The sequence below is a fragment of the Emys orbicularis genome, chromosome 5 (assembly GCF_028017835.1).
Source record: "Emys orbicularis isolate rEmyOrb1 chromosome 5, rEmyOrb1.hap1, whole genome shotgun sequence".
Classification (NCBI taxonomy): domain Eukaryota; kingdom Metazoa; phylum Chordata; order Testudines; family Emydidae; genus Emys; species Emys orbicularis.
In genome coordinates, this window is record NC_088687.1 from 38,865,148 (window position 1) to 38,877,712 (window position 12,565).

At 41.9% G+C, this 12,565-nt stretch overlaps 1 protein-coding gene across 2 annotated transcripts in view; it reads right to left on the reverse strand.

Moving 5' to 3' along the window:
- Window positions 1-618: 618 nt before the first annotated feature.
- Window positions 619-12,565, reverse strand: part of LOC135879050 (bifunctional heparan sulfate N-deacetylase/N-sulfotransferase 4) — a 170,875-nt gene continuing 158,928 nt past the window's right edge. Inside the window, exons 12-14 of one of the 2 annotated variants that reach the window (XM_065404857.1) lie at window positions 8,234-8,336; window positions 7,082-7,192; window positions 619-769 (exon numbers count right to left, since the gene is read on the reverse strand). In XM_065404857.1, coding sequence (XP_065260929.1) covers window positions 632-769; window positions 7,082-7,192; window positions 8,234-8,336 — 352 coding nt within the window. In that variant the 3' untranslated portion in view covers window positions 619-631. Of the gene's footprint in view, window positions 770-7,014; window positions 7,193-8,233; window positions 8,337-12,565 lie in introns of those variants that run through there. The other variant, XM_065404858.1, reaches the window with a different exon arrangement.

Genomic DNA, 12,565 nt, shown 5'->3' on the forward strand with positions numbered 1-12,565 from the left:
ATGCCCACCAAGTATAATATTTACCACTATATGTACATGGGCAGCCAGAGGCCAAAATGATTGTTCTCTGCCCAAAAGTGGGGGGACAAAGAGTGAGGTGCATGATTAGGTCTACAAGAAGCTGAAAATCCCAAAGCATCAGAGGCTGCAGTGTGGAGGATGAGTGGAGGCACAGTATGGATGCAGAAGGCAAGAATCGCTGAGCCAGTGCACAACTTGAAATATAAGGCAGAGGTCAAACAAATAGCAGTATTTTGGTTTAGCTATGACAGCTGTAGAGGGTATAAGGAAAAAAGAAGTGCTCATGTACCAGCAGAGGTGTTTATTCTGTAGAAGTGAGAAGAACTAAGAAGGTGCGTACACAATTACTTAAAACAATTTCAACAAATACAGATTTTCTCCCTGCCCCAAACAAAAATACTTTGTGATCAAAATTTATTTTGCTTTTTCCCAAACCTCAAGCATATATCAGAGTTAAACTGGATGTGCTGTTGTCAGATAGAAAAAGAAACCAAAAAAACCCCCATAGGCAAGGCCATTAGCTTTTTGCCCATGTCTCAGGTCTTTGACTAGGACTTTTAAAAAAAATATTTCCAAATGATGCTGATTATGTTTTATAAAAAGTATCCAGTCACTGGAACACTGAACACTTAAGAATCTCTGTTGTTTGCAAATCCTTATTTTCTGCTAGCTTTTCCAGATATGATAGTGATGGGGGATCCAATCTGTAGATAGGTCCACACTTTATCAGTCGCATTAAAAGGATACTCTGGAAGAAAAGAGAATATTAAAAAAAGGTAAGAATTTTTTCATTTACAGGGAAAATACGTCCTCTGAGAATATATGTCTTTAAGATAATGTTGGAGGGCCTATTTGTCTTTGGTTTATATTGCAATACATGTGATAAGAAGTATTTATTTTAAAAGGTAGGTTTTATTATGTGATACTTGTGAGGATGGACATATTCTGAAAGTTGTATGGAATTTCAACTCTTTGGGAAGTCCTCAGTGAAGATGAGTATGCAGTGGTTGCAAAGAGACTATGCTACCATCTTCATGTTGGAAGGGGTTCATCCAGAAAATGGCTAACTCACATTAGCAGGATGGTGTGGAGGAGCTTTACTGATCTATCTGTGCTAGTTCTGTGGCTCTTCAATTGAATGGGCTTTTCAACACTTTTCATAAAAATTATTCACTCAAAATTGAGTACAAATAAGAACAAAAAGAGGATGCAGGGATATAATTTGATACTACAAAGCATTCTTTATTTCTGTTTTCAAATCATGGCCCTAAAGTGGCTTGAGCATTGGCCTGCTAAACCCAGGGTTGTGAGTTCAATCCTTGAGGGGGCCATTTAGGGATCTGGGGCAAAAATCTGTCTGGGGATTGGTCTAGATGACCTCCTGAGGTCCCTTCCAACCCTGATATTCTATGATAACATCACAAAATCAGTGTTCTCATTGTTTTTACTATATACACTTTTCCTTCCCCCAAGAGTTTATAATTCAGCCATTTTAATTTGTTCTGGGGAAAGTTGGCAAACTGATTCCATATCTTGGAGGGAATTTGTCTGATGCGGGGTGGGCTGGGGGGGAGGCTAAAAGCAGTTAAGCTGGAAATTTTTTATTTTAGACTTTGAGAGGTCAATACATAATTTGAAAGTTTACAGATGCTATTCTGATTGCCTCTAGCTAAAAGACAACCATGATTACTTACATTGTTGTTTTTTGTAAATAAACACTGAGACACTGCTCTGGTAATCTGCTATGCTATCATAGATTCTGGCACATGTGTTGATCCATGCTGGATTTTACCTGTTAAAGGCAGACATACTAGAGCAAGCATGGAAGGATACAGATGCAGTAAGGGGGAGGATGTAAAGGAGGTATAATCCTACAAAAAGCTCTACCTGGGCAAACTCCATGTACAATTGACTTCAGTGAGACTCTGCACAGATGCAGGAGTCAGCCTGGCCGGGTATGTAATTCATAAAACAGAAAGTCAGTCCACGATTTTCCCCATCCCCCAAAACTCCAGCTTTCCTTGTTATTAACAACATATTTGGCTTACTCTTTATTCTTGTTATATTTATTTAATTGGTTTTTCAGATGCCCATCAGTTACATAGTCAGTGATGTCAAAAGCATAATTTCATGAATTGCTAAAAGGGAAAAAAAAGTCAAGATTATTTACAGCCAGCGTACAAAGACCCTTCTACAATAAATTTGTTCTGGACAAAGGCTGTGCTGATGGATCATGTTACAGGCAGAAGAAATTAGACCCTAACATGCTGTTATTTTATATTCAAATTGTATGCTACACCTAACAAAACCACATCAAGTCTCAGTTTATCAATGAGAACATGGAATATCTTGATAGCATGGCATTTATCCAAACATAAGTAACAAGGAGGCACAAAAAACAGAAGTGATGTGAAACGCTCCTCTGGAGTGGATATTAAAGACATAATAGGATGGCAGAAAAGGAGATTTTAAAAGATACTTTAGTATTTTTCTTACATGAAAAGCTGGTTTCCACCCCTCCCAAAAGGGAGTGCAACAGATTAAGACATCTGCTGTATTCCTTTAAAAGCTCCCAAAACAACATTTGGTGTTTCCTGAGCTTTTCATTTCAAAAGAATACAGAGTTATCTTTTAATTACTGATGAGTTGCTGCCGATGCAATTTAGCACTTAAATATGTTCTATCAGATTATGGGTTGGCTGGATAGTCTTTGGAATTACTCCCGTTCCCCACTGCAACCTTTCACCGGTTTGTCCAAAAAAGTTTTACCACACCAGTTTTCTTCAACATCGTTAACCCTAAATATTCAACAATCACGAGTCAGGACCCTCCAAAAATCATGAGTTTGGCTCAAAAGTATTTTTTCCAGAATAATAAACCTGTGATTCTTTATTTACTTTCTGTCTTCTGAGCATTAGGGTGCACTTGAGTCATGTTTTCAATTTTTCCCCTACAACCATAACAGCTAGAAACTTACTTTGTTAATAAATGAAAGCTGAAATTCTCATGTAATTTCTAATTGCCAGCAGCTGGGGCGTTAAGGAAAACACCAACTATTGCGAGATTCACAATAGCACAATATTTGGCAACACTGTTTTTTCCTCACTCCTTCCCATTTTCCCTTTTTTTGGGGGGTGGAGGGGGAGAAACTTTAGAATTTGGATGTGGCCAATGTGGTTTTATTATTTAGACATGAGTTAGGTCCCATTAACATCACACAGTTACAGGGACACGGTGTTGCCAACTCTTGCAATGATTCTGCAACTTCTATGACTTTCGCCACCAGAAGTGCATGATTTTTGACTGAGCTAGAACTGATACTGCATTTCTGGTTTCAGCCATTCAAAGCCACTGCTGTGAGTCTGTAGCTGGCATTGGGCTGCAATTCCAAATGCAGCCAGAAAAGGACAATGGGTTGTGCTGAAAGGTGAATTATTGAAGAGAAGGGCGGTTACTAGGGGAGTTCCTGTAGGATTGGTCTTGGGACCAATCGTATTCAGTATTTTTATTAGTGACCTTGGCACAAAAAGTAGAAGTGTTCTAATGAAATTTGCTGAAGATACAAAGTTAGGCAGCATTGTCAATACAAAGGAGGACTGGAATAATCTACAGGAAGATTTGGATGACCTTGAAGGCTGGAGTGACAGAAATAGGATGAAATTCAATACAGACACTCCCGGACTTACGCAAGTGTTCCGTTCCGGAATGCCTTGTGTAGCTTGAATTTTGCGTAAGTCAGAAACGTATACCTGACCATTATGCAAAAAACCCCAAACTATTTCTAACTTACAGAACTTTTTCCGTAAGTGCAGATTTGCATAAGTCAGGTTTGCGTAACCCGAGGGTCGTCTGTAATACAAAATGAAAATTCATGAACTTGGGGTATAATAAGAAGAATTTCTGTTACAAGCTGGGGGTTAATCAGTTGGATGCAAAAGAAGGAGAAAGACCTTGGTGTTTGGGTCAATCACAGGACAGCTATGAGCCACCAATGTGATGTGGCTGTGAAAAAGGCAAATGTGATTCTAGGATTTATCAAATGAGGCAATTCCAGTAGAGAGAGAAGTGTTAATGCCATTGTACAAGGAACTGGTCAGATCTCATTTGGAATATTGAGTACAGTTCTGGTCACCGATGTTAAAGAAAGATAAATTTAAACCAGAACAGATGCAAAGAAGAGCTACTAGGATGATCAGGGGAATGTAGGCCCTATCTATGAGAGGAGACTGGAAAAGCTTGGCTTGTTTAGTATAGCAAAATGAAGGCTGAGAGCAGATATGATTGTCCTCTGTAAATAGTTTAGGCAGGGCTGTAACCAGGTCAGGGCGAGCAGGGCAGCTGCCGAGGGTGCAAAGCCGCAGGGGCAGAAAAATGGGGTGGAGAAATGCCAAAAAAAACCCCACAAAACCCCCAGCAGTGGGGTACAAATATACTTGCTCTTCCCGGGCACTAAAATGTCCAGTTACAGCTATGAGATTAGGAGGGTAAATACCAGGGAGGGTGAAGAGCTATTTAAGCTCAAGGACAATGTTGGCTCAAGAACAAATGAATATAAACTGGCAAAGAACAAATTCCAGCTGGAAATTAAAATAAGATTTCTAACTATCAGAGGGGTGAGGTTCTGGAAAAGCTTCCCAATAGGAATTGTGGGGGCAAACAACTGACTTAGCTTTGAGAAAGACCTGGACAAATTAATGAGTACAAATATATGATTGGGTTGCTTGTGGTGGTAGGGGGCAGGGCTCAACAAGCCTGAGTCCTGGCTTGACAAAGCCCTGGCTGGATGATTTAATTGGGGTTGGTCCTGGTTTGAGCAGGGGATTGGACTAGATGACCTCCTAAAGTCTCTTCCAACCCTAATCTTCTATGATTCTATGAGTCTCACTTCCAGTTTATATTTTTTGTTCCTAAAAGCTCATGCTTCAGGGTTCTTGCTGGCCACCTGCAGGGGTCAGGCGGGGATTTCTCCCTCCCCCAATGTATTCTGGGAGGTTTTTTATCTCCTTCCTCTGGAGCATCAGGGATGGCCATGGCTGGAGACGGGCCATTGGACAGGGAGGGCCAGGGCTCTGAGGTGGCACTGAGCATTTCTCTCTTTGTTTTTTGCTTACGTGCTCAGAATCTAACCAACTGCCATCTGTGGCATCTGGAAGGAATTTCCCCCAAATCAGATTGGAAGTAACCCTAGGTGTTTTCACCTTCCTCTGCAGCATGTGGGTGTGGGTCACTTGCCAGGTTTACATGGGTATATCTTAATTATTTCCTTGCTGTTGCAGGGGCCCCAACTACCATTGCACCTTGGTTCCTTCTATTGTCTGCCTGTGGCAAATAACAGGCTCGTCGCCTATGGGCTGTAATACTTTGGTCTAATTTCAGTGATTGGGATTAGTGTGCGGATGCTGGGTGGTGTTGGTGGCCTATGCTATACAGGCAGTCAGACTAGATGGTGGTCCCTTCTGGCCTTAAACTCTATTACTCTGAAAGCATGGTTGGTCCCCCCACAACTTTCACTCCAGCCTGACTGCACTATCTCCTCCGTCTCATACACACATCTTCTGCTTCTGGGCTCCTCCTATGGAAGCTGGAGGCAGGGATAGTGCCTGGGGGGCGGGGGAGGGGAGAAGAGGGAGATAGGCAATGGGCAGGAATATGAGGCACATCCAGTGTCCTAAGTAGACAGGGACTGTATCCAAGGAGGAGGGGGAAAAAACTGGACAGGGACAGTGTGGCTACTTATATATATATATATAGATAGATAGAGTATATGGATGTGCAAAAATAAGAATACATCACCACATGTATGTGATACTGTGGATATAATTCCCTATTAAGTTCTATTGGCTGGTTTAAAAAAAAATCTACAGAATGGAGATAATTTTTTGTGATAGCTTATAGGTTTGTAAAGTAATTTTTATAGAACCCAGATTAATTTATTGTTTCATTCCTATTAAGTTCTATAGGCCTTTTTGACAAGGGTTTAAGGCTATGATACTAGAACAGTAGAAACCCAGTCTCTCGTAATTTAAAGGCTTCAGAGTAAAAACTATTTGCTCCCAAGCCTGACCATGAAATTGTCAGAATTAAGCCATTGTCAGTGTGAAGTTCACTGAGCTAATGGTCTGCTTAGATTTTGACCTTTCTGATGATTGTTTTATGAGTCCCAATGACATTATGGCAAACTAATCAGATTTCACATCCCAAACACAAGCACCATAGGAACTAGATAAGCATGATGAAAATCTTATAAAGGGGGGCAAAACAAGGTAAGAATGTTAGTTCAGTGAAAGGCACAGTTTTCAAGTGGCTGGCTTCATTGACTGGTTCACTGCTTGAGGGGCTAACAGGACAGCTGCACTTCTGCAGTTCACACACAGCTTCCGTAGACCAGGGTACATCTTGTTTGAGAGAAAGATGTAAGAAAAGAAATCCCACAGACCATTGACCAAATAGTCCATGGAGTTATGCCATAAAGGAATTTAGGCCACTGTGAACAAAACAAGCTACTTTTTATGAGGAAAGCAACAGGGCAGCATTGTTAGTTATAACTAAATAAACCCTAATAACTAAGGGCCCTGTTTTGCAAGGTTCTGAATGCCCCCTGAGTTCCCTCATTTTTCACCTTGAAGGATCAGGCCAAAAGAAAAACATATAGAAAACTATTAAATTCAACCAACCTCATAATCCACCGAGAGATGTTTCTGTCCTTTGCTTGTGTCCTGACAGGCTGTAATTTGTCATATATGATGAAGACTATCAATCATACATACAGTTTCTGGAACTTTCTGGTAAACAGAGGGACTAGATTATGCATGAGTCCCAGGCTGGATAAAGAATAATGCCACATAGCTCCATATTGTGTCCCAGAAGCTGACAAAGGAGTTGATGCTAATAGCTGTCAGCGCGTGCATATATAAACAGTTTTATATTTGTATTTAATTTTGAGACAGTTATTCATGAGGTCCTCTACTGACAATCACAAGTGAGTCGGGGAAGCGAGGGGTTTTATGGTGCCGGTAACTGTCATTAGACTTTGGTCCTCTGAACATCAGTGCTATCTCACTTTCTGAAGCTCCTGTCTCAGCCAGTATGGCAGGGGTTGTCCCAATCTGTGCAGTAGTTTGGACAGTTCCACATTGTGATCTCTGTAGTAGCTTGAAAGAAAAGCTCTAGACTGAGGGAAAAGGGGAAAAAGGAACAAAGACAATTTACATTAAAAATTGGCACCCCTGTGGGGAACAATCTTGCTAAAAAAAACAAACAAACCAGGTAAAATTCTTAAAGGGACAGTGTCCACATTTTTATGACACACAATTTCAGTTCTCTTAGTATCATTGTGACAGGAAAATTTCCTGGACAAACCTTATTAAGTTCAACCTTATTAAACTGAATACCTTTTGGATCCACTGTATTAAAATACATTTGCTTAGGTTATTGTAGGATTGTATGTAACTTTTCTAGGAGACTGACTAATGTAAACCTTGGGGAAAGTTAGAAATGTCAAAGAACTGTTTGGGACAATATGTATGAAATGGATTTCCTAGGAGGTACTTGGGAGGCCTCCTGAAACTATGCCCTACGGAGAAAAGCCCTTTGTTTATTGGTTAACTACTCCTTGAAACTCTGGATGAAAGACCCCTGAACTGTATAAAAGATGGACCAAACTCTTCATGAGTTTGTTAGTTCTGAGCTGAGGCTGTTATATGACCATAGAAGAGGCTCCTCTGTGGGGTTTGAAGGACTAGCCACCTGCCACAGCCAGTGCTGGAGTTGGGATGATCACCAGTAAGCTTATTAGCATGAGTGTAGGTTTTTTTAATTGTATTTACATATGTTTTCACTTTACAATAAATAAACTTGCACAGAAAGAGCTGTGTGGTAGCTTTACTGTGAGCAGTTACACTGTTAGTCTCTGAAGAGAAAGCAAGCAGGTCAGCTTCCACTGTCTGAGTTTGCTGGGAGAATTCACAGCTGTGCAGCCTGGAAATGTCCCAGTCAGCAGGGACATGCATCACCACACAATGAGGCAATGACCGGGGAGCTAAAAGCCTGAATATGAATGCATTTGTTGGACAAATACAGATGTGGTTATCCTGAACTGTAGGTTTAAAAAAAAAAATCTTAAAAAATGAACCATCCTTTATTCTTGAGCCCCAAGCACGATGCTGTATGAGTTTTTCACAAACTGTAACTCAGATCTCTAGAAAAGTGGTACCTCCTGATCCATTGGTGGGTATTTTCGGCCTTTGCTTTTTCCCAGGCATTTTGTCTTCCCTCCTTCCAGCAGCTGACACCAAAAGCCTTTCTGAGGGTCAAACCTAAAAAGGATAATATCTTAAGAAAGGTCTAATTATGGAAGAACCTTCAGCCATTAAATAGTCAGTTACCCAGAAACTGCCACTATGTGATATCTGAGATATTTTACTTCTTCCAAGTAGGGAGAGATACTGGTATTACAGTGTCTTAGATGGCCACAGTATGCTCAAGAACAATTTATGCAATGCAATACATGTTTGAGAACATTATCAGTTGCTTGAAGATATCCATTTCTCCAAACAGTCAACAGGAACCCCATGTGTGATGTTTTTGGGGTATCTGTACAATGTATGAATTCTACTGACTAGATAGCCCCTATCTTAGATAGTCTCGGATAGCCCCTGTCTCAAAGCATATCCACCATTGCAGACAGAACCTACAGCAAATATACACCAGACTAAGGACAACAGGGAGTACTTATCTTTAACTACTGTGCTTTGACTGGACAATAGATATGCTAAATGAGTTTCCATGAGCTGTTTGAAAGACACTTCCTTCTCTTGTCTCAAGGGGTCAGGAAATACAGAGAGTGGCAATTCCCTAAGTAGGACAAGACAGAGGTGACAAAAAAGGCATTTAAAGTGAACTCAGAGGGAAAGACTGATGGACACACAAGAAGTTTGGGCAGGAGAGGGTAAGGAGATGGACTGGCCAGAGTCAGTAGGTACGCTGGGAGAAAAGGCTCCATGTTTTTTAAAAAAAGCAAGCTATGCACCACAACGAGGTTCCTGGATAGTCCCAGGTAACCTTGATCCCAGCCCAAAGAATGTGCTGGAATATTGAGGAAATGGAAGCACAGAAACGCATGTAGGATTTATGATTTTTATATAGATATATATTTCTTGTGTTATTGAAGAAAGACTAATGCTGTGTTTGAATCCTGTGGAAAGACTGTGTGTTATGTATTATACCTTATCAAATGTGTGCTGAGAGTTAAATTGTAACCCAGCACCTCACACCTTCAGGAGGTTCTGAGATAAGGCATGTTTAAGCTACAGGGGAGCTGGAAGAGTCCGGTGCCAGAGTGCCACAGTGCTGGGCAGTGAGCTACATTGTCTAAACTCTCAGGAAGGTGTGTTAGACAGGGAATCTGCACCCTGAGAGTGTGCTAGGGATCTCAAGCCAATGGCAGTGAGTGACTGGACTGTAAGACTCAGGAAACTTAAAATACATGGGATCCAGAATCGATTCCCTTCACAGCAGTCTTGTGAATGGTCAAGAGGGGGCACTTGACTGGACTTGTGACACCAGGCACTTATCCAGGTCAGAACTTGGTCCACTGGAAGTGCCAGAGAATTGAAAAAAGACCTATGGACCATGTTGACTTCAGTGGAAGTCAGATCAGGTCTCCTCTGTGTGCACGCACACATCTGCCAGTAGTACTTTTTTAACAATATATTCCTTAGTTGTGTGTGTATTTTTGAGGCAACTAAAGCAGTGTTTAGATCCTTTGGAAGAAGTGGTTGTTTTGCCATTAATGTATCACTACACCCGGAGGGCTGGTTGCCCCATATCATTAGTTCTAGATGTCACTTTTATTCCAAGACAGGCATCAGCATTAACACTGTCTCTAAACAATCTTTGCAGAAATTTGAAGTCTGATCATCATGTCTTAAAATCAAAGATATAGGAATGTTAGATTATGGCATTAACACACTAAGGAAACAAGCAAAATATAGTGTTAAGTTTTGAATTTATTGCTATGGGACTTGGCAGCATGCATAAAACATTGAAAAGGTTTGCATTTTTGCTGTTCAGCAGCTGTTTGAGAAGGATGAAGTATAATTGGCTGAAATGTAAAGTTAATTAGTTTCAGAATGTTTTGTTGCCCTGGGCCTATTCCTTAAACACCAGCGCACCTGCAATTTGCTACTGCACATATGTGAACTCATTTCAGGAGAAGGGAAGGGGGGGGAGGAGGGCTTCTTTCCCCCCCCCCCCCCGCTCAGCCTATTATCCCAGGACTAATCCTTCTAGCCTAAATTGTCACAGTAATTATATCAATTAAAATTAAACAAGTCATTGATTAAATGGATATATTGATGGTAGATTCATTTCTATTTTGGACTTTTCAATCTGCTCATTGCATAGTGAAGTACTTTGGCTGGCTTGCACTAATTTCCCAAGAGAAGTAGTAATATAGTGTGCTGTGCTAAAGTAAAAGTGTAGAACTATGCCCTAAACATTTCTGTCTCAGTATGAGTATATTCAACATTATGGGAAAGCCCAAAATTATAGAATGAAAAAGCCAGGCAATTCAGTTAAGCTGGACGAACCCCATTGTGTTCAAGTTCTCGGGACTGTATAAAGTTGTATATTTTGTGCCCAGTATGTTATGTGATACTGTATCTGGGCACAATGGAAATACTTAAGGATACAGTGTTAGCCTTAGCTGTAACTCAAATTTTCAAAGGAGAGCCAACAAGACCTCATATTTTATAATTTCCCCTGCCCAGCACATATCCCCCTTCCCTACCTTATCTAAGGAACTTATATGGCCTCTGTTACTGTTTAATGTATTTATCCTCACAGCACTCCTGTGAGGTATAGCAGTGCTATTATCCCCATTTTACAGATGGGGAATGGCAGCAGAGAAAGACCATGTGACTTTCCCAAGGTCACACAGGAAGTCTGTATCAGAGCAGAGAATTGGACTGGGTATCCTGAGTTCGGGCAAGCACCCTAATTGCTTCTCCGCACAAAAAAGCCTGCAGGGGTTGCTCCCTTATGGAAAGAGCTACAGGACTTGCCCTTCACTTAGCAACCCCCAGGGATTCACAGGAGGTCAGAGGCATCTTTGCTGCTGCCCTGGCTCTGGTGTTCACGTGTCTCCCAGCTCCATGGCAGCTTAGGGTATGTTTACACAACAGCTGGGGGCCAGCTTCACAGTGCAAGTAGACAGACGTGCTAGCTCTGCACAAGCCAGCACACTAAAAATACTGTGACTGCAGCAGTGTGGACTAGTTACCCGAGTACAGTCCCACCCAATCCCCTGGGTTGGTAATCTTGCCACAGGAACATGGGTGGCAGCTCAAGATGAGCACCTGAATACATACCCAGCGGTTGGTCGGATTGTACTTGGGTAGATAGCATGCTAGCTTGAGCAGAGGTAGCATGTGTCTTTGAAGCACTTGGAGGAGAGGACGGTGATCAGGAATAGTCAACATGGATTCACCAAGGGCAAGTCATGCCTGACCAATCTGATTGCCTTCTATGATGAGATAACCGGCTCTGTGGATATGGGGAAAGTGATGGACGTGATATATCTTGACTTTAGCAAAGCTTTTGATACGGTCTCCCACAGTATTCTTGCCAGCAAGTTAAAAAAGTATGGATTGGATGAATGGACTATAAGGTGGATGGCTAGATTGTCATGCTCAATGGGTAGTGATCAACGGCTCGATGTGTAGTTGGCAGCCGGTATCAAGTGGAGTGCTCTAGGGGTCGGTCCTGGGTCCGGTTTTCTTCAACATCGTTATTAATGATCTGGATGATGGGATAGATTACACCCTCAGTGAGTTTGTGGATTACACTAAAATGGGGGGGAGAGGTAGATATGCTGGGGGGTAGGGATAGGGTCCAGAGTGACCTAGACAAATTGGAGGATTGGGCCAAAAGAAATCTGATGAGGTTCAACAAGGACAAGTGCAGAGCCCTGCACTTAGGATGGAAGAATCCCATGCACTGCTACAGGCTGGGGACCAACTGGCTAAGCTGCAGTTCTACAGAAAAGGACCTGGAGATTACTTTGGATGAAAAGCTGGATATAAGTCAGCAGTGTGCCCCTGTTGCCAAGAAGGCTAATGGCATATTGGGCTGCATTAGTAGGAGCTTTGCCAGCAGATCGAGGGAAGTGATTATTCCCTTCTATTCAGCACTGGTGAGGCCACATCTGGAGTACTGCATCCAGTTTTGGGCCCCCCACTACAGAAAGGATGTGGACAAATTGGAGAGAGTACAGCGGGGGGCAATGAAAATGATTAGTGGGCTGGGGCACATGATTTATGAGGAGAGGCTGAGGGAACTGGGCTTATTTAGTTTGCAGAAGAGAAGAGTGAGGGGGGATTTGATAGCAGCCTTCAACTACCTGAAGGGGGGTTCCAAAGAGGATGGAGCTTGGCTGTTGTCAGTGCTGGCAGATGACAGAACAAGGAGCAATGGTCTCAAGTTGCAGTGGGGGACATCTAGGTTGGATATTAGGAAACAGTATTTCACTAGGAGGGTGGTGAAG